At 45.6% G+C, this 22,648-nt stretch overlaps 1 protein-coding gene across 1 annotated transcript; it reads right to left on the reverse strand.

The window, feature by feature from the left end:
• Positions 1-4,312: 4,312 nt before the first annotated feature.
• Positions 4,313-22,648, reverse strand: SUCLG1 (succinate-CoA ligase GDP/ADP-forming subunit alpha). The gene is made up of 9 exons (XM_035103083.2): positions 22,532-22,648; positions 18,202-18,305; positions 15,678-15,794; positions 15,268-15,480; positions 12,745-12,802; positions 11,327-11,410; positions 9,198-9,349; positions 5,545-5,733; positions 4,313-4,553 (listed from the first exon to the last, which is right to left on the reverse strand). The coding sequence occupies exons 1-9, from the start codon at positions 22,590-22,592 to the stop codon at positions 4,527-4,529; spliced, it is 1,005 nt and encodes a 334-aa protein (XP_034958974.1). The 5' UTR covers positions 22,593-22,648; the 3' UTR covers positions 4,313-4,526.

The following is a 22,648-nucleotide window of genomic DNA, read 5'->3' on the forward strand; positions in this document are numbered from 1 at the left end:
AGGGAGGAAGGGGGGCCTGGGGGGGATGGATGTGAGGGGCAAGGGGTATCGCGAAGCCCCTCCCCTCCTGAGTTCCAGCCCAGCCCAGAGCACGACTGAGAGCAGGGAGAGCTCCAGCTCCAGTGGGGAAACAGGAAGTGGGATCCAAGGCTCTGGCAGGGTAGAAGAGCCAGCGTCCCAGGTGGGACAGGAAGGAGGAAAGAGGGGGGGCAGACCCATTCCCCCAACTCCGGAACTTCGCAGAAAGCGTCGGGGGAAGAGGATGGGGCTCCCCAAGTTGTTATGCTGGCGCAAGACGCGCCAAAAGCCATTCGGAGGTTCTGATGAAAGCTGAAAAGATGTGTCTCTGTAAATAGCTCTACCTTTAGCACTGTAAATACGCAGCACCAATAAAAAGATAAAATGCAGAGCGGTGGAGAGTCGTTACTCTGAAGTAGTCCCATCCGACCACTGTGACAGAGACCAATAGTTATCTTCCCTTTGCAGAAGGGCAAAGTTCAGTGGCAGAGCACCTTCTCCACATGCAGAAGATGCCAATGTCAGTCTCCAGGCATCTTCTGCAAAAGGCTGGGGATATCTGAAATGGAGAGCTGCTGCCATTCAGTGTAGACAATACAGGCTAGAGGGATCAACAGTCTGACTCAGTGTATGGCAGCTTCCTATGACATCCTTTCAAACAGACAATAGTTCTCTGGAAAGGAAGACACATGGCAACCCTTATCTGCAGCATGGGAAGTGTATACCTGCATACAGGTGCTCCTGGGGGAAGGGGTGCGCTGAATGCAGGGATAGCTCAGTCATGAGACTATTAATTTCAGAGTCATGGGTTTGAGCCCCACATTGGGCAAAAGATTCCTCTATTGCAGGTTGGACTAGGTGATCCTTGTGGTTCCTTCGAACTCTACAATTCTATGATCTCCAGAAAGAACTAGGGCAGTTCCCCATCTGAAACCCCGGAGCACCAATCAGTGCATAAAATACCGCACTAAATGGACCACTGGCTCAGATGCACCTCCTTATGTTGTTTCTAGTTAGTGTCGCTAGAGTGGCTGCCCTGGCAGTCAGCAGCTGCCAGTTGAATTCAAAAGCAGGTGAGCAAACTCCAATTAGGACCCTACTTCCCCAAAATAATTTTTGCTTTAAAACACACACACACACACACACACACACACACACACACACACACAGGGTTGGCTTGTTAGAGAGGTGATATCCAACATTCATCATACTCAGAAATTTAATGATGTAAAGCCGTTTGCCCATTGATTTCATTGGGTTTATTCAGAGTATGGCTGAGCTGGGTATGTGGCCTCTGTATTCACAAGAGATAACCTTGAGCATTCTAACTTGTTTAGAACTTGTTTAGGACGTTTAGAGCTGGTTCTCTGCGCTGGATTGCACCCACATACTTTCATCACAGCCTTAACTCCTAGTAGCATCTCCCCCCCCCCAAAAAAAACCACCCAGAAATCTTACAAGCTGTCATTTTCGTTAATACCAAATTCTATGCTTGCATGATTCACCCAGGGGGCACACAGTCTCTGAGTCTGCACAGAGTGCAAGTCCCTCAGCACTGAAACACCAGAGCCTGCCACAGCTTTTTAATTAGGAATAACACAGGCACTTTGAGATGGGCTCAGAATTTGCCGCTTTAGTTTTCCCACGAAAGGCGGGCAGCGGACAAGAACAAAGTTGGGAATCCGTCTCAATTTGTATACAGAAAGCACTCTGGGGTATGTTTGATAAAAACTAGCAACACCGACATTTTGAAAAGCATATCCACAGGTTCTCTCTCTCCCAGCCCCCCGCTTCCCCCTTTCCCAAAGCTCCTCCTTTACAGATCGGCTTTCTTTTTAAAGGTACCCCAATCTACACAAGCAACCAGCTCCGTTTTGCGTTACTTGATTTTATTTCCGTTCATAATGAAAGCAAACCGAAACACCATCAAATTCCGCTATAGCTCGTAAAGCTCATTTACGAGCGTAACATTTTTAAGTAGCAAAACTTGTCAGCAGAGGATGATTGGTAATTATTTGCAGAAAATATATTCCCGTAGATGTGTGGGGTTTCCCCCCTCTCTCTTTTTGAAAAGCTGCAGTAACTCATTAGCAGTTGCACAGAAAAAGCTAGGGTACAACACAAGAGCAAGAGAAGTATTAGGCCAGCATTGTACAAAGAGGTATAAATATAGCCTCTCTCGGGATAACTACGGTTGCAGTGGAAAAGAACCACCTTTAGACACGCCCATGGGGGGGGGGTTCCGATACTTCGTGCCTCTGATTAGCTGAAACTCCCTCCCATTTCACAAACTGAAGGCCAGGAAGGTTAAACACCTCATGGGCTTCAAAATTTGCTGTGTGACTCTTTGGAACCATAAAAAAATTTCAAGGTGAAAATACTAAAAGGAAGATGAAAATCAGGATATTTTATAAATGGGGACATGCGTTGTTCTGCTCAGACATTTTGCAACTGAAGCCATGTTGTTGAGAGCCCACACAGAAAATTGCACAAGAAGTTTGGAATTAAAGAGAAAGCAGCACAGAGGCAACAGCAAACAGGGGGCTGAACCTAAAAAAAGAAAAGCACAAGGGCTATGAAATGACTTTTTCTGAAGCAGGATTTTATGTATGAAGTCAGCATGTCTCCTAGAACCAGCTTAGGCGAAAATACATTCTGAGGATACCAACAGCAGCAGTTGCTTCTAAGTAACTATAAAACAGAACTCCTTATTACATGAAAGAAACTCCTTATTCAAGAAAGAAGATTCCACCTAAACATTAGGAAGAACTTCCTGACAGTAAGAGCTGTTCGGCAGTGGAATTTGCTACCAAGGTGTGGTGGAGTCTCCTTCTTTGGAGGTCTTTAAGCAGAGGCTTGACAGGCATATGACAAGAATGCTTTGATGGTGTTTCCTGCTTGGCAGGGGGTTGGACTGGATGGCCCTTGTGGTCTCTTCCAACTCTATGATTCTATGCTTTAGAAATAATAAGAGATCTGTGTAGTAAAAATCAAGGACCTGCCATCATCCAATGGACAGTGGCTTGTTTTCAAGAAGCGGAAAGGGGAAATATCAGATTTGTCATGGCTGCAGCACTTTCCCTATAGCAAGTAGTGGGGTTTTGTGGCTGAGTCACAGCTGCACACAAGGATGGAGAGGGGGAGGCGGTGGTGAGGTTGGTGCAGTGGCGAGATTGATGCGGTGTAAACGTGTTGCCAGGATTGGCTCCGCTGATGACCTTGCACCGCACCAACCTCGCCATCGCCTTGCCTCTCCCAGAATGCAACTCAAATGGCTTAAGGTCACTTGCCACAGGACAGACCCCATAAGCCTTTTGCTAAAGCATTTGCTGATCAATGAAACAATTAAAAACATCCAGGGAGAACACTACTCTTTGCTCTCCCTGCATGCATTCTGGAGTGTTTTTAAGATCATTTCCATCTATGCAAGTTGATCTAACAGCTACAGCCCCACCTACCTGTAGAATGGGGACAGGGCTTGGCCTTCATATAAAATATCTGGACACAGTGAGAGTCACAGCTGGCTTCAGGCACTACTTACAGCCTCTGCCAACCTGGAACCCTACAGATACATTAGACTATAACTCCCATCTGTCCTAGCCAGCATGGCTATGAAGTGCCTGGAGTTGATGACACCATGGCCAATGGAGGCTGGGACCAATAGCAGCTGCAGTCTGAAATATCTGGAGGGCATCAGGTTGGCGAAGCCCACTCTACTACTTCCAACTGAGTCTTCAGACCTTACTGCATTGCTGGTGAATAAATTCACGGTTTTCTGAAAGTTGTGTACATTACAGTTCCCTCCTGAAGATATCTGCGATTGCCACCAGCGCTAGACCTAAACACTCTACGGACTCGGCAAAACTTAATGATTCATTTGCATGCCACTAAGCTCTGCCTGATGTACTAGACCAGGCACCCCAAACTGCGGCCCTACAGATGTTTTGGCCTACAACTCCCATGATCCCTAGCTAACAGGACCAGTGGTCGGGGAAGATGGGAATTGTAGTCCAAAACATCTGGAGGGCCAAAGTTTGGGGATGCCTGTACTAGACCAATAGGATTTGGCACCAATTTCTATGTCAAGGACAATTGTCCATCAAAAATACAAGCTGAAAAGCCCATAGCAAAAACAATTATTTCTTTACTTTTTAATTTAAAGTATATCCATTCTTTACTTAACTTTACTTTAAAGTATATCCATTCTTAAAGCTTCCAGATAATAGTTTATTTTAATAAAGTGATTTGAGGAAAGTTGTAAGAAAAAGCTACCAAGCTCCAGGATTTCAAATAATCAAGTATAGTGGTAGATTTATTCGTTTGCTATGATGTACAATTATGTCTGGACAAAGGAGCCACTGAAATGAAACCTGATGGCTTTAAAGCTGAATTCAGAAGGCTGTTGTCAATTATATTCGAGAAAAGAAAAATCAGCAGGTGAGCAGCACAGAGGGAGGTGATATTTCTGCAGTGGCATGTTCGGACGGATCCCCCTCCTCCTCCTCCTCTCACAGCATTTTCCTCTTCTCAAACTCCTTGAGGGATAAAGACGGAGACAAGGTTTCATTAAGAGTTGGGAAAAGCATTTGCCAAAGGAACCTTTCTGTCAGAGTTTACCACCTTTAAATGTCTGCAACCTCTTCCATAACCTGGGCCCTCTCTGGCTGCTCTGCCCTTCTCGGTGACATTGGCTGGCCTGTTCTCAGGGTCACAATGGGCTTGCAAGGACGTATCTGGAGAACACTAGGAACATGCTCTGTTGTCACAGAGAGGCCAGGTCGCTTCACTGCAGGGAGCTCAACTGATAGCTTTAGACCAGGCATCCCCAAACTTCGGCCCTCCAGATGTTTTGGACTACAATTCCCATCATCCCAGACCACTGGTCCTGTTAGCTAGGGATCATGGGAGTTGTAGGCCAAAACATCTGGAGGGCCGCAGTTTGGGGATGCCTGCTTTAGATTCTGAGCAGCTTCTGAGAGTCTGTGGCAACTTTTGGCAAACTGACTGCAATCTTCGATGTCCCAACTATGACTTCCGCTGTTTTTCCATTGCAAGGGAGCAAGAGCCGCTGTTAATTCTGCCGGCTCAGCTCTCTCCTGCCTCCTGTAGGGGCCAGCGATTAACAAGAGCAGGCGCTGGCAAAAATCATGATGCGGGGAAAGCCGTGAAGCCAGCCAATGCCTCTGCACAGCTCCATCCGTATTTCAGACATGGTGATATATCGGTATACGATGATGGTGATATATCACGACATTGAAAACCGGATCGCCCAGCCCTAGTGGCTAAGTGGGAACCTGAACCCAAGTATCACTTGTTCATTTCCAACAACCTAAATCTGCATACTTCTACCACGCCTGTTGCATTGAAAGAAACCCAACCCAACAAAAACCTTATTCATAGGAAGTAAAGCAGAACATATTTCACAGTGCCCAATGTTTCTGGCAACATCCTGGCAAGCTCCATTGCCTTCAAGTTGCAGAGAAGTAGCATTGTTTCCTTGAACTTCTAAACGGCTGCTGAACTAACCTTGTATATAGTAGAGCCCAGCTGAGCAGGAGACATACTGACGATGACGCCAGCATTCTGTAGGGCAGCGATTTTCTCTTTCGCTCCACCTTTCCCACCGGCAATGATAGCCCCCGCATGGCCCATCCTTCTGCCTGGAGGCGCAGTGACTCCAGCTATAAACGAGACGACTGGCTTGGCGTTTGGACCCTGTGACAAAAGAGGAATCATTTAATAGAGGGGCGAGAGAGAGAAAGCAGAGTTGCAACTACCCCAGTGAGCAGTTATTGGCATAGTTGGACAAGAAAAAGACAGCCAAGCCGAAACAGCAGCCTGAGGATTAGGGGTAGAGATAAGGAAACGGCCTGAGAGTTCTGGGCAGAGAAAAGGAGGGAAGCGAGTGCAACAAAATTCCCGTAAGGATCAAGTTTGTATAGGTCATGTATAGGCCACCAAGGAAATATTTAAGTGGTTTTGATTTTAGAAGCCAGCTCCTGCAGTAGATATACCAAGAAAAAGCCCACTCTGGGGGAGAGAGGATAATTATTACAGTTACAATTTCATCTTTAGTGCCGTTTGCTAATTGTTTTGCAAGCCAAGGTGTAAAATTGAAGTAGATGTGTAGTAGTTGGGCCATAAAAGCTTTTGCGTGAAGAATGGTGTGCAAAGGCTGACTCAAGAAACCAAAATCCAAATCTAGCCATGTTTTGTGGCCTTAAAGAAGCTCCAATTATTCAAGAAACCTCAATATGATGCGCCCAAGAGTTTCCAGAGAAACAATCATGCAACTCTGGTCACCTATGGACTTGACCACAGCTTCCTGGCAACATATTCCACAAACATGGGAAATCACTTCCAAGTAAAATGTGACTGTGCACACACACAAAAAAATCATCTGGGTCAGGTATTACTTTTTCCTTATGGGACAAACACGGATTCTGAATGCCTTAAACTTGCCCCTAAAGCAATTCATGCAACACTGTGGGTTGAGTCCTACTCAATGTAAACCCACTGAAATTAAAATGCACATATGATTTTTAAAAAAGGTAAAGGTAAAGGACCCCTGACAGTTAAGTCCAGTCGCAAACGACTCTGGGGTTGCAGCACTCATCTCGCTTTCCTGGCCGAGGGAGCCGACGTTTGTCTGCAGACAGTTTTTCCGGGCCATATGGCCAGCATGACTAAGCCGCTTCTGGCGAAACTAGAGCAGCGTAGGTAACACCGTTTACCTTCCCGCCGGAGCGGTACCTATTTATCTACTTGCACTTTGACATGCTTTCGAACTGCTAGGTTGGCAGGAGCTGGGACCGAGCAACAGGAGCTCACCCCGTCACAGGGATTCGAACCACCGACCTTCTGATCAGCAAGCCCTAGGCTCTGGTTTAGAGCACAGCGCCACCCGCGTACCCACACATATGTTAAGTCATGCCAATTAGCTTCTGAATACCACCTTGTATGTCACAAATAAGGAACCCACACACACGACTCTCAATCCTGTGAACCATTCCCAAGTTTGTGGGCTCAGTCTGGTTGTATGAGCAAATTTCACTCACTCATTTCCCATTTCCCTGTGTAGGCAATTTGGGGAACTGCAGTATTTGCTGCAAAATGGTACCGCTGAAAATGAGTCCCCGGGGGCCAAAGACTTTGGTTATAATATGCAGCTAAAAGACTGGGAGAAATTATGGAAAGAAGGAACAAAATTTACTGCATGCAAGAAAATGTAATGAAAATGTTGTATAGATGGTATATTACACCAGTGAAATTAGCTAAAATGTATAAAATAAGCAATAAATGTTGGAAATGTAAGGAAAATATCAGCGGGCTCCCACAGGGTCCACGGGAGGAGGTGAAAGGGAGATCGGGATACAGGGACCCCCGGCCCCTCCTCTCCAGCAGCATCTCTTCCAGCTAGGAAAGCAGCAACACCTCAAGTGGTGAGGACAGGGAGGTGGTCAGCAAGGGAAGGAGGGGGCTCAAGGATGCTAGGTCAGAGCCCTCATACCACCTTCGCACGGAGGGCTCAGAGAGGGAGACGCCACTTCTATCGCCCCAATTACGCAGGGGGGTCAAATGCAAAGAGGGTAGGAGGAGACTGGGGGTGCCTAACATATTTTGTTGGGCGCGTAACCGGAAAAGGGCACTCCCGGATTCTGCTAGTGACTGAGACGGTCATGAACTTGTAGCTCTGCACTGTACATAATATGCACAATAAACCTGTAAATAGTTGGGTTGGAGTTTGGCGTTGCTACTCGTGAGCAACCACCAGACGATCCTGACAGAAAAGGAAGGCATTTTTTTATCATCTGTGGTGGGAATGTAAGAAAGTGAAAGGTTTCTGGGAAATGATTTATAATGAGATTAAAAAGAGGTTGAAGTATACATTTATATTTAAAAAAAACCAGAAGCATTTTTGCTTGGTATTGTAGGCGCTGACATTAAAAGACAAGATAAAAAACTGTTTTTATATGTGACAATTGCAGCAAGAGTATTATTGGCACAGAGATGGAAGCAGGAAGAACTACCGACAAAAGAGGAATGGCAGATGAAATTGATGAAGTTGGATAAGATGACAGGGAGAATTCAAAACCAGCCGGACCAGAAATTCTTGAAAGACTGGAGTAAATATACGAGTTATCTGAAATACAATTGTAACCAACTGACTATGCTTGTAGGACTACAAGAAGTTTTGTAAAGAGAACTATATGAAATATTGCAGAAAAGATTTATGAGAATGGATTTTAAGTTATGGATTATTAAAAGTAATAGTTAGGATAACAAATATAAGATTAAGAAATGAGGTTTGAAAATCATTAGACGTGGTTGATGGAAGTCTCAGGCTAAAATAGCCAAAATGTTGTATAAGACGAGATGAGATGATACATTCTGTTTGAAAAATATATGTAAAAACTAATAAAAATATGTATTTTTTTAAAAAAGGAAATGAGCCCACGGGCTAAATTTATGGGGTTAATCTTCCTTTCCATTTGGTGAGATAGTCTACATCATTATTTCCATCATGTTTAATGGGGAACGGTGAGGAGCTAGCAAATATGTAGCCGCATGTAACAACTACTTAATGCTTTTACCCTGCAAATGTCAGGCTTTCAAAAGGTTATTGATTAATCTCTCTGCTGGGCTTGGTGTACTTAATTGTGCTATAGACAACTTTCATGTGCGTGATTTGGGATGCTTCCGGATGGCAGCTATTTTGTTGGTGGGATACAGCTGCACAGTGGCAAATTCAGGTGGCACAGTTATAGTTGATTTGGTGCTTGTGTGCAACAAACCCACTTCGGACTGGGCTTTTGGTGTTTTGGCAGTAAGGAAAGGGACAGGAAAATGCACTGCGAAGTGTGACATCGCAAAACCTCTCTGCAAATTTTATGCAAAGGAATCAGGGTGAATGTTCCAACATACATGCCATCTGGAAGCAAGCTCAGTTCTTATACTTAAGAGGTCACACAAGTACATCTTTGGGATTTAGCTTCATCTTCCTCGTGAAACATTCTAGTGAGGGGTGTAAAGTCCTTCCAAGGGGACCTTTTGACCCAACCCAATGACTTTAAAAGAGTGGAATACAAACAGGTGAACTTTTAAAACAGTTGTCCCTCCTCCTTCCTCAATAAGCAGAATGTGCACAGGAGATGCTCTCTCGAAACGTATAAGCTTACAGAATTGTTTTCCCTAAGGAAGTCAGCGGCATCTTCTTCTGCGTTTCCACCAATCTCGCCTATCAGTATAATTCCTTCGGTGTGTGGATCCTTCAGGAAAACGTCCAGACAGTCAATAAAATTTGTTCCATTGAATGGGTCTCCTCCAATCCCTGAAAGGTTTCAAAGAGTCCCATTAAGAGCAGCACATTTCTTCCAGAGACCAATTCCACTAAGAGGGGCTGCAGAACTTTCAGGATCACCAACTTGAGTTGCCCGCTTTCAGTCTTGGAGCTCCATTTCAGCTATTAAATAGCTGGCAATTGGGTTGCTCAGTTCTGCCCCTACCAATATTTCTGGTTTCAGAAAAGGACAACAAAAAGTTGGTATATGGCTAATAAAAAGTTAGTTATAAAATATAAGCAGCTGCCTTGAAACCATCTATGTTAATAGGGTCTCAAGAGAAGTCATTCTTAACCCAATGACCTACAAATTTTTAAGAAGGGATCTCGGGGATTGAATCTGGGGCCTTTTACATGTAAATCTCTACCCCTCCACAGGGCTAAACCACAACCTTTACATCCAGAGATTTTAAGTTGACTTGTACCTTGTGATTCAGAGCATTCTCCAATGAAGTAGTCCTGCCAGAGCAAGGATCTTTGCCTCTGTATAGGAACTTCCCTTCCCTTCCCACTCGGTTCCCATCCCCTGTTCCAGGGGTTACCCTTGGAAGCAGATCTAGGGAAGGTGAAGAAGGTGCCCAGGGAGAGGAGAGGGAAAGTTCCATTGTGAAAATGGAAAACCTTGCGCAAGTGCAACTACTTTGTTGGATGCCGTCCCACAGGTTGGAAAATATGGCTGCAAGCACCAACCAAAAGAGCCAAGGCAAACATTTTGTATGGTAGCCAATTTTACTCATACTCTGAGTAGACCCACTGAAATTAAGGTACATTATTTGCTTTGGTCAATTAATTTTGAATGGTCAACTTTGCATAGAAGTTAGTTGGGCATAACCCCATATATCCATATATTACGGTAAATGCAGAATTACCAAAATGACGTAAATTCACAATCTGTTTCCAGCAAAAATTGTGAAAAATACAGCCCTCAGATTAAGTTAAAAGAAGATTGAAGCATCATTCCTTTCCTTTACATTACATATTTAGCACGAATCATATTTATGAATATCCTCTTTTAGCACAGGAATTCGTACCCAAAGTGTACGGCTACCATGGCAATCCTTCAGTAGGCGACAACTCTGAAGCAGGAATGCAGTTTCTAAGACTTGGCTTAAGTCACCACCTTCATTTGTAGCAGTTAAAAAAAACCAAAAACACTTTTGGGAACTTACAGAATCCTCTTCTTCTAGATCAAACATCCCCAAACTTCGGCCCTCCAGATGTTTTGGACTACAATTCCCATCTTCCCCGACCACTGGTCCTGTTAGCTAGGGATCATGGGAGTTGTAGGCCAAAACATCTGGACGGCCGCAGTTTGGGGATGCCTGTTCTAGATTCTCACCCTGGTGTTGAAATTCTCTTGTGCTGGGCACATTTACCAGGGCAAAACTCAAAATGTCAGTTAACAGTTCCAGAGGTAAACTGCCAGAATTTTGTAAGTTAAGTGAGAGAGAATTCCTGCTTCCTTTTCTGCCTCTTTTCAATCAACATGTCAAATGTAAATTAGAAAATGAATTTGCGAAGGCAACTCTTTCTTTTCATTTGCAAATAATACCAGTTTGGGAGACACGTGCAAACTACGGCCTGAACTTCCTAAATCTGAAAGCCCCGCTAGAATTCAACCAGAGTGGAAGCAAAGGGATGCCAAAACAGATACAGTATAGGATAAAAGAGTGGGGATTCCCTCATCCCCTCTCTTCTAAGAGAAACTGGTCTTTCACTCTCACTTGCAAAATTGAACTCTCGTCCATATAGTCCACCTACTTGCCACCCCAGGCATCAGACTGCCCCTTCCCAGTTGTGTCTCCTTACCCTGTTCGCTGGCTGCCAAGGGAGGAAATTTTGGTTTAGCACTACTGCAAAACATGCATTTAATCCAAAGTGGGATGGGAGTCAGCATCTCTTAACTGGTTTCTACAATCGTATGTACTGTATTTTCTTACACACTGACTGAGCCTCTCTCAAACCCACCAACACAGATGGATTGTCCCAGTCCAACTTGAGTTGTCTGATGAACAGCTTCGTACGTCAGAGTGCCAGATCTCGACACAATACCTGAAGGGTGAGGAAAGGAGAAAACAAAACAAAAAAAAGATTTATAGATAGACATAGCTATACAAATTTTTATAAAGCAACTTATGGAACAAGCTGACCTTTGGACCTTGTAAGTTCTAATTTCATGATCAGCACGTAACATTCCAAAAAGTGTCCTTGTCTTAAGTTGAAGGTCATGTAAGTTAAGTTCCACTAGATTCCTGAGCCACACAATGCAACGGAAGAGCAACACAGGAGCATTATACCAGCAGCCCCTGATGTATCAGCCCCATTGAAACAAACCCACACCAACAGCACCTTCGCAAAGATTTCCCGTGGGTCTGGAGTGTACTTATTCAAAAGTGTAGAGTGTGCAGCAAAGTCCGTTGTGTTATCAACCACTGTTTGAAACAGTACGTTTCCGAGCACAATTCAAAGTGTTGGTGCTGACCTTTAAAGCCCTAAACGGCCTCAGTCCTATATACCTGAAGGAGCGTCTCCACCCCATTGCTCAGCGCCAATGGCCTTCTGGCGGTTCCCTTACTGCGAGAAGCAAAGCTACAGGGAACCAGGCAGAGGGCCTTCTCGGTAGTGGCACCCGCCCTGAGTTTTGAAATAATGCTCACCCATGCAGCACATGGTTTTTATATGAAGTGCCTGCCTTTTCTGCATGTGCGAAAATAACAGTGCATCACCACTTGAGGAATCTAAAAGCCACTCTTTGGTTGGGGAGGGAGCACTCAAGTCAACCTGGGGGTTATCTCTCTTTTGAAGCATGTATGTCATGATGGCATGGGTTAGCACTTAACACAGGCTGCAGACTAAGGGCAGACTTGGTTGGGTGTTTCAAGACTGGACTCAGCTGGGCCTTACTCATAAGGCTGCCATTCCTATTTCCCCCTCCAAAGACTTTGGGTTCTGCATGGAAGCACTTGGCCCTAGCTAATATGGTAAGGTGGCACACGTGTTTTGTTTGAATTTGTCCCTGAAGCAGGCTCTGCTGCTTCAAACCTGCCTCTGTGATAGTTCCTCCACAGGACCTGCCAAATCAAAAGAAGGTGGATATGTCCAATCCAATCCATTCAGCATTGTGTCATTCTTATTTTCATTATTATTATTATTTAAACTTGTTAGCTGGTTGTTACTCAAAAGTCTCCAAGGCTCACAACAGGTTTAAAAATACACCTCTCATGAAATTGAAGACATCATCAACATTGACTAATATCTTGAAGGCTAGGGTTTTAAGCCAAATGCACGCTCTATTGTATTAGAGTGAATACAACTGCAGGTTTTTGTTATTATAATTGTTGTTGTTACTTTTCAAAATCACATCAGAAAAATCTTTGAGGTCTTACCAATTCTTCCTTTCTTGTGAATGTGGCCAGGCATGATACCAATTTTACATTCTCCAGGCTAAAAACCAAACAAACGTGATCAATGTCATTTCATACACTTATTTGAAGTCACCATCGCAACCTTCCTCTATAAGACTCCTTCCCAGTGTGTCTAGCCCAGTGTTTCCCAACCTTGTGCCTCCAGATGTTTTGGGACTACAACTCCCATCATCCCTAGCTAGCAAGACCAGTGGTCAGGAATGATGGGAATTGTAGTCCGAAAACAGCTGGAGGCACAAGGTTGGGAAACACTGGTCTAGCCTGCCCAAAGCAATCTCTGAACTTGCTGCAAGTCCTCTGTACTTTGCACAGAATTGTGGGGCATGTTCCAGGGCAGAGGTAGCCAACCTGGTGCCCTCCAGATGCTGATGGAAGAGGGTATGCAGTCAATGTTTATGGGGTGTTAGCTATGCCTTGCATGAACAGAGCGCACTGTCCCCATGGCTCCAGGAAGACCAGCTGCGGCATGCAAGGCACTGTGAGAGAAAGCTGATCTTCTCGCTATTAAGGTCCAGGGGTCCCCAAAACGAACTTTGGAAAAGGTTGGTTTTTAATAATTATTAGTATTAATATTAATACTACTAAAAATACTCATTTTAACATCCTCAAAATATCAGTGACTTCCTTTCCTCTCCTTCCATGGTTCGTTTTGCATATCATAGATTCCTGCACATTTTACAAAAACTAATCCATTCAATATTCCATTAATACATCCATCAAACTTTATTTACACTGTTGAATTTATCTTAATGCTACCAACCTTTTCAGGTGTGCACAATTCCTCCCCCCCCCCCAATATTCAATAAACATTTTCCAATCTTCTCTAAACGTATGTTCTTCTTGTTCTCTAATTCTATACAGTGGTAGCTTGGGTTACGAACTTAATTCGCTCCAGAGGTCCGTTCTTAACCCGAAACCGTTCTTAACCTGAGGCGCACTTTCACTAATGGGGCCTCCCGCTGCCGCCACGCCACTGGCACGCAATTTCCGTTCTCATCCTGGGGCAAAGTTCGCAACCCGAGGCACTACTTCCGGGTTAGCAGAGTTTGTAACCTGAAGCATTTGTAACCTGAAGCGTTTGTAACTCGAGGTACCACTGTATGTTAAATCTGCAAGCTGTTGGCTTAAATTGCCATTCTTCTTTAGTTGGGACCTCGCTCGTTTTCCACGTACCCTGCCCATCTGATTGTGTTACCCCAGCCATTCTGGGTGGCTTACAACAGAATATAAAAACACATTCCGCTTTGATCTCACAGCAACGCTGTAATACTGCCTGGGCTAAGGGATAGTGACAAGTGGGGTTTTGAACATGAGTTTACAAATCTAAGACGGCTGCATTAGCGGGATCAGAGATGGGAAACCTGTGGCCCTCTCAGTGCTGTTGGACTACACATCCCATCAGTGTCCAGCCAGTGTGGAAAATGGTCAGGGAAGCTGGGTATGCCACTACTGCGGCCCATGTCTCGTTAGTCCCTGAAATGGAAAACAAGCGAGGTCTCAACTAAACAAGAATGGCAACTTAAGCTGATGGAATATGTGCAGCTTGCAGACTTAACACAGAATTAGAGAACAAGAAGAACATACGTTTAGAGAAGATTGGAAAATGCTTATTGAAAATATGGGGGGGAATTGTGTACACTTTAAGTCAGGGGTCCCCAAACTACGGCCCCCGGGCCGGATGCGGCCCAATCGGCCTTCCAATCCGGCCCGCGACGACTCCCGCCGCCCGCTGCCGCCGCCCGCTCTCACGGCGCGCGGCGCAGCGACGATCTAAAAAATCGGCAAAAAATCGCCGAAAATCCTTTGTGCGCATGCGTATGGGCCTCTCCCGACCCGGAAGAGGTCATTTCTGGTGCACTTCCGGGTCGGGGGAGGCCCATACGCATGCGCACAAGCGATTTTTGGCGATTTTTTCCCGCCCGTGTGCGTGTGCGCATGCGCACGGGCGCGCACTCCCCCGCCCTCCGGCCCGCTGCGCGCGCACTCCCCTGCCCTCCGGCCCACTGCGCGGTCGGCGCGGCGGGCACCGGCCCGCCGCGCAGAAAGTCTGGGGACCCCTGCTTTAAGTCGTTGGCAGCATTAAGATAAATTCAACAGTGTAAATAAGTTTTGATGGATGTAATACATGGAATACTGAATGGTTTAGTTTATGTAAAATATGCAGGGATTTATGATATGCAAAATGAACCATGGAAAGAGAAGAAGGGAAGTCATGATATTTTAAGGGTGTTCAAATGAGTATTCTAAATTGTAAAACAGAAAAATTAATTTGATATATAAAAATGGTCAGGGAAGCTGGGAACTGGAGTCAAGCAACATTGGGAGAAAACTGCAGCTCACCAGGGTGGTCCCTCCAGGACAGACAAGAATGTTAATCAAGCGGCACGCTTGCCTTTAGCCAAAATATATAGGCTTCTACTCTCTTAAGAAGATCTTGGCTACATAAAGCATATCTACTAGTTTTAACTTTGCTTGAGCCCTTACGTTGATCACTCCTGGGCAATTTGGGCCAACGAGCCGAGTCTTGTCCTGACGAAGCAATCTGTGTTTGACACGCACCATGTCCTGCTGGGGAATACCTTCTGTAATGCACACAACGAGGGGGATTTCTGCGTCAATGGCTTCATTGATGGCGACGGCGGCAAATGGCGGGGGCACATATATTGCAGAGGCAGAAGCACCCGTTTTCTCTTTAGCCTAAGATACAATTACATTAAAAAAAGAAGAAGAAATCATCGATCTTTCAAATGGTTTGGCATGCCAAAAGCATATTCTCATCACCAGAAGCAGAAATTAGCTTTCTACTGCATGGATATTTAGCGAGACATTTAGATAATCTAGTCTGGATGTAACCAGGATGTGGGATCAGTTCTTCTATAGTAATATATTATTACCTCCCTCACGGAGTCAAAGACCGGAAGCCCCAAGTGCGTTTTGCCCCCTTTGCCAGGAGAAATCCCTCCTACTAGATTGGTGCCATATTCCAACGCTTGTTGACTGTGAAAGGTACCCTGCAAGAGAAATGCAAACATAACAAAAACTAGGTTAAGATAGGAGAACAAAAGTGATGCAAAGCTAGACTTCTCCTGCACAAGGCCAGTGAAAGAAATGGGAGCTGCATGAGAGCCAGTAACCATGATCCAATTTTTTTTTTAAAAAAATCAAGCATACTCTGCTAGCATGAGGTGCTAGATTTCTAAGTGCAGAGGAATAAATGCTTGGTTATTTTTATCAAGCCTGGGAAGCATGCAAACGTGCCATCTCAAACCTACAATATTAAGTGGAACAGTCCAAACAGAGATCACCAGATGTTTTTCGACTACAATTCCATGACTTCTGACCATTATGCTGGGTTGGACTAATGGAAGTCTAATGAGACCTGCAGAACCACAAGCTCACCATTCCTGCATTAAACCAAATACTCCCAAGGTTAATTCTGCTGCTTTCTTAAAAACAGAAAAGTCAGACGTAGAAAAATACACACGTGAACGAAAAAGGAATATGTCCTACTGCTTTCTAGAACTAAGGCACAGCTTCATTTCTGTGACCCATGATGGATCAGCATTCCAAACATTAAGTGTGGCATGAGAAGCTATAAATAGAAGACACCATTTGCAGTATAGGCAGATACAAACTGTACGCTAGTTTGTACTGATGTTTACAACTTGAACGATAGTTTCAGAACTAGATCTGTCAACCAGTTCTAATTACAACACATATACAACATAAAACTAACCTTCCATGACCTTGGGCTCTACTATTAGTTGGACTAAAATCCACTAGCTCAGTCAGTAGAGCAGGAAACTCTTAGTATTAGGGCCGTGGGTTTGAGCCCCACATTGGGCAAAAACACACCGATGTTGCCTTCACACTCGGAAGATCTCAAGAGCACCTGTTGCGGTCCTTTGCTGTAACCCAGCAGGCCTCTTATGATGTTCATGTTATTCTACCTCCAGGGATCCGCACAAACATTAGCATTCCTAACAACAAATCCATGTGTGTATCAGAAGACCTGGTGCCCCCAAACGTCTTCCATGCCCAGTTCTTAGTGAGTTCAGGTAAGTGGTTAGACCTATAGAGCAGCACTGGTATGGTTCATATATCACAGTAAGACTCACTGTGACTGCACAACTATGCTGGCTCCTAGAGAAGAGCTTGCAGTCTTTTTGCTCCTCCACAGGCTCTGCCGAACGCCTCTCCTTCTTCTGAGTAGGTGAGAGGAGGTGTTGCACCACCCAATTTTGACGCCAGGCTGGCAGGGGGGTGTATGGGTCAGTGTGGGACATCAAGGATTGACTTAGCACATCTTCTGAACCTGGGATCGTGGTTAAGGTGTCTACTCCTTAAACAAGACCTGAAACCATCGAACAAACATCGGCTACCGATTGTGATTCAGGAGAGACCTTAACCACAATCCTGGATTCAGAGAACTCATGAAGTCAAACCTTGGAGGTCTGGGGAGGGGCAAAGTGACTGAGATCTCCTCTTTAGCAGCCAGCACAACTGCACATTCACAATATGCCACAATATGCCATTTGTAGCCAGTGCTCTGTATAAGCTGGGAACATGTCCTAGAATACAGTGGAACCTCTACTTACGAATGACTCTACATACAAAAAAATCGACTTACGAATAAAAAAAAATAGGGGCGTGCTCACGAATTTCTTCGGCATCTGAAGGCCAAATCGGGCCCTCGCCACCACAGCCGTCGCTCAGCCAGTCTCCCGCTGGATCGCTGCTGGCACCTCACTGCCGGCTCCCAGCACCTCGCTGATCAGCCTCCGGCCGGATCGGACCCTCGCTGCCACAGCCGTCCGGCCTCCTGCCGCCCCCCCAGCTGCCGATCAGGCCTTCCCCGCCACAGCCATCAGCCTCCCGCTGCCTCCCCAGCTCCCGATCCAGCCAGAGGGCCGGATCGGGCTCTCGTCGCTGCAGCTGCCGGCCTCCCTCCGCCCCCCAGCTGCCGACCAGTCCCTCGCTGCCACAGCCGTCGGCCTCCCACCGCCCCCCCCCCAGCTGCCAATCCGGCCATAGGGCCAGATCGGGCCCCTCACAGCCGCTGGTGGCGGCCTCCCGCTGGCCTTTAAAGTGCCTTTTTTTAGGCCCTGGAATGAATTAATCCATTCCCAATGCATTCCTATGGGAAACATCGTTTCTACTTACGAATGTTTCTACATACGAATGTGCATTCGGAACGGATTAAATTCGTAAGTACAGGTTCCACTGTATACCAGAAACTTCATCCCAGCTGTGTATTACAGGGGAAGACGAACAGCAGCAGCAAGCTGTCCTTCAAAGAAGCTGGTCTGCCACCCCAAATCTTGCTGATGGGCCATTGCAAAGTTCACCGAAGAAACCCCTGGGCTCCTCAAACCCAGTTTGAAAACCACTCTTCAACAGTATGAGCCAAACACGTACCTGTTTGCCAGTAAAACCCTGACAAATGACCTTTGTGTCTTTAGTGATGTAGAGATTCTTTCGTGTGGCCAAATAGGAACAATGCCGTACCCCATTTTTCTGCACTAGGGGAAAAAAATACAGGAAAAAGCTCGATCACCTTATTTAGTGAATGCAGGATAAATGCACAACTCAGAAAATTAAACTTTACCATACTTTTTTGACAAATTACAGGACAGCTATGTTAGTCTGCTTTTTAAAAAGAAAAAAAGATCATTGCACCTTTAATAGAAATTCAAACAACTTTATTGAAATAGGAGCTTTCAAAAGCAATTACCTACATCAGGGGTAAGTAACTTTCAGAGCGTGATGCTATTTTCCCAAAACCATGTCCACCTGCCAATTAGCTGACATCACTCTGAAGGATGGGTGACATCAGCTGATGGTTGAGGTTCAATTCTGCATTGGCTGATTGTGTCAGTTCCCCACATGGAATTGACATGTGCAGCAAAAGCAGCAGCATTTGACCCATGCTCATCAGCGTGGGATTGAATCCTGCTGAGATCATGGCAGGGAGCAGGACTGAAGTCTCCGCTTATCAGCTGATGAGTGGAGACGTTAAATCAGGCATCCCCAAACTGCGGCCCTCCAGATGTTTTGGCCTACAACTCCCATGATCCCTAGCTAAGAGGACCAGTGGTCAGGGATGATGAGAATTGTAGTCCAAAACATCTGGAGGGGCGAAGTTTGGGGATGCCTGCTTTAAATCCTGCTGTGTGCTGCTTCAAAGTCCTTTTGCAAATAGTTCTGCCTTGTTCTTGAAACCTTAGAGGATAAGTTCTAGCAATCACATTTTAACTGGACCCTAACATTTGCAGTATAAGGAAGAAATCATAAACTTCATTCAGGCCCCAATGATAATTTATGATTTGTGTTCTATCACATCAAGTCACATGCTTCTTCCTCCCCGCCCACTTTTGTCAAATGTGGATTTTCAACAGCAAGAGAATGAAATCTAAAATGTGTAAGGGCCGGCATTCAAAATCATGTGCTTCCTTTTGCACAAGTGCGAGTACCTGTCATTCAAAAAGCAGTTAGGGATGGCTCAGAGCCCTTGAAGCTCCAATTAGCTCCAATTAGGCTGATCAACAATCTAATAAAGCTGAAATGTTTTAGTTTTAAGATGGCACAACTTAATCAATGGACTTAAATCCAAGTATTCTAGTCCCAATGAACTCCAGAATGTGTGGGCGCTATACACTCATCATCCTGAAAAATTAACGTCACCAAACAAGTTCTGAGACTCACAAAACTAATTACTGTAGCAATTGCTATATACCAGCATTGTTCATTGTGCTAGTTTAAGCAGAGACATGTTTGCAGTATTCAACCCCTGCACATGCCATGAGACCGGGGGGGGGGGGGCGGAGAGGGTTTTTTTTTGGCTGCAACCACAAGTCACTGCTGTTTACTAAGAACTCAGTAAAAACACATGTTTTCAAACTAGATAGATGCATATAAACTGGGTGGAATCCAATGCTGCATGAGTGAATGTTCCCTTGGCCAATGGAATTTTATCATCCTCGCTTCTGCACCACCCTCAACCCCGTGCACCCCTCAAATCTGCTCCAGAGGGTCGCCAAATCCCCCCCTGAGCAGATTCTGTGTACATGCAGGAGGAGAAAAGGGGGGGTGAGGTCCCATTTCACAAGCAAAAGTCCATTCTGCTCATACAGGGACAGCAAAGGATGCAATCAAAAGAGAAAAACTGATGGTGTCTCATTAAACTCCAAAAAAAGAAGTCGGGGTGGGGGTGGGGGAGAGAGAGAACAAGGAAACATGCAAAATCTTTGTTAGAATTCTACACTCTTCATCCAGGCAAACGTGAACAGCACCTAATGAAAGGCGCCACTCAACTTTCATTATATTGTTCCACTGCAAATGTGTACTCTTGGTTTTCTCATTGTTAAGCTATAGCTATAAAGCCATAAAGCAATTATGGTTGAGATGAGGTGCCTTTCCTCCAGTAAGCATTCAACTATGCACCAAGCCTCACATGGCCTGTGGTTTTTATTTTACCTGGGTTTTTTTGTTACTGTTGTTGTTGTTGTTGTTTAATGAAAGAGGGGGAATACATCTCAAGGAGCAGCAAAGTGTCTAACTACTGTACTGTATTTTTAATTCCGAGGTAGCACCGAGTGTGTGGTCTGGGGAATTAAGATCTGCACCAATGAGTGCCCAGGCAACAAACAAAACCACCCAGGGGGAGTGGAAGATTTTGCAGTACAAGCATGTCACAAACACCTGCTTGCATACATCTGAAGCTAACCAGCTGTGTTACAGCAAAGGGCTGCAACTCATGGGTCGAGCACATGTTTTGCATGGCAAAGGTTGCAGGTTCAACCCCCACCCCCCTCTCTGCAGCATCTTTGGACTTGGAAAGCCCCTTCTGAAACCCCCGAGAGCCTCTTCCACTAAGGTAGATGGATCAAGGGTATGACACGATATAAGGCAGCTTTCTATCTTCCTAATTACTTTTTTTAAATCTACAGATAAAAATTTAGGGCTCAGATCAACCTAAGATGGAAGGTACCATCAACAGCGCTATGCTTTGCAGCATGCCCAGCGACTATGAAAGCAAAAGGGTTTAATAACAGTAATTCTTACAAGGTAGGGAGGAGGCCACGATCTGGTGTCAAGCAAAAAAAATGATCTGGGGCTCATGCCTAGCTACACCGCTGGAACTAAACTTCCCGGGCAAAATTAGCCTAGCCTTAGCCCAAGCCAGAAACTAGTGTTTTCTTGAGATTGATAGCACCTAAATGTCATGATGGCACCAGGCGAGCCTCCCTGGGGAGAGCCTTCCACAAAAGGGGAGGGACCACAGAAAAGGTTGCCTTTTCATGTCACCACCCTCCAGACCTCCTGCGGAAGAGGCACACAAAGAAAGACCTCTGAGGATGATTAGAGGGTCAGTTCGTATGGTCTAGACCAGCGCTTTGAATTGGACCCGGAAACCAAGTGAAAGCCAGTGCTAGTCGGACCAGGATGGGTGCAAGATGCTCAAACCATCTTTCCCCAGTGAGCGTCCAAATGGCTGAACTTCTGCACCAGCTGAAGTATAAACACACATAACTAGGCTTTAATCCACCCAGGTCAAAGACTCAGTTTGGCACAAATACCCCATGTTTTATTATGATTATGATTATTTGTATTTGCATACACGCAGAGGCTGGGAGCCTCAAGGACGCCCCCTCTGGGGCAAAAAACCCTGGCTACCACACACACCCCATAGCTTGCTGATTGATTGATTGAATTTATGATTGATTGATTATTGAATTTATATACAGTGGTACCTCAGGCTAAGAACTAAATTCATTCTGGAGGTCCATTCTTAACCTGAAACTGTTCTTAACCTGAGGTACCACTTTTGCTAATGGGGCCTCCCGCTGCCGCCGCACGGTTTCTGTTCGCATCCTGAAGCAAAGTTCTTAACCCAAGGTACTACTCCCGGGTTAGCGGAGTCTGTAACCTGAAACGTCTGTAACCCGAGTTACCACTGTACTGCCCTATACCCGGAGGTCTCAGGGTGGTTCACAGAAAAGATCACAATATATAAAATCAAAATAAAAACAGTAACCCAATCACACACACACACACACACACACACACACACACCAAAAGAGCCACGTTTTAAAAAGGGCATAGGATGTCAATCATATCACCTAAAGGCCTAGTTTAAAAGATGTACAGCGAAGGTGCCAGGCAAACTTCCCTGGGGAGAGCATTCCACAGATGGGGAGCCACTGCAGAAAAGGCCCTGTTCTCGTGTTGCCACCCTCCGGACCTCTCGAGGAGGAGGCACACAAAGGATGATCTCAGGGTCCGGGTAGGTTCAAATGGAAAGAGGCGGTCCTTGAGGTATTGCGGTCCTGAGCTGTGGCTCTGATATGCAGACATGGGTGTAGCCAAGGGGGGAGGCAGCTGCCACCCATTAAATCAAGTAAATCCATAAAAAAAATACTCAACTAACTGAGGTTCTGCCTCCCCCCCCCAAAAAAAACCCACATTATCATTATTAGCATTTATTGAATTCATATGCAGCCCTACATGTTTTATTTGTGGCCAAGGACAGCTCTCTGGTTGCGAATTCCCCCGAACGTGCAATAGCTTCCTTTTAATTCCATTTCAGAACGGAAAGGGGGAAGTGGGGGAGAGAGGGGGAACTCCACCCCGAAAATGGCAGAGTTAAGGGTTATTTGGGGAGGGGGGGGTTAAGTTCAGCGTCACGTGACGAAGGAAGGACCCCCCCTCCCGTTGGCCCCGCCCCCGCCGGCCGCCCCTCACTCACGGAGCAGGAGGAGGCGGCCGAGGCCTCGTGCGCCCACGGCGCCGCTCCCGCAGCAAGACATCTCCCCGGCGCCTTCGCCCTGGCTGCCAATGACAAGGGGGGGCCTTGCAAGGCCGG

The sequence above is a fragment of the Zootoca vivipara genome, chromosome 9 (assembly GCF_963506605.1).
Source record: "Zootoca vivipara chromosome 9, rZooViv1.1, whole genome shotgun sequence".
NCBI classification, from domain to species: domain Eukaryota; kingdom Metazoa; phylum Chordata; class Lepidosauria; order Squamata; family Lacertidae; genus Zootoca; species Zootoca vivipara.

Excerpts from the sequence above, each read along its gene's own strand:
- SUCLG1 (XM_035103083.2), bottom strand. The coding sequence starts at position 22,592 with ATGTCTTGCTGCGGGAGCGGCGCCGTGGGCGCACGAGGCCTCGGCCGC. Across the intron at positions 11,411-12,744 it reads TCACAAGAAAGGAAGAATTG|GTATTGTGTCGAGATCTGGC; the intron begins GTAAGACCTCAA and ends CTCACCCTTCAG. Across the intron at positions 9,350-11,326 it reads GGGACAATCCATCTGTGTTG|GGATTGGAGGAGACCCATTC; the intron begins GTGGGTTTGAGA and ends GAAACCTTTCAG.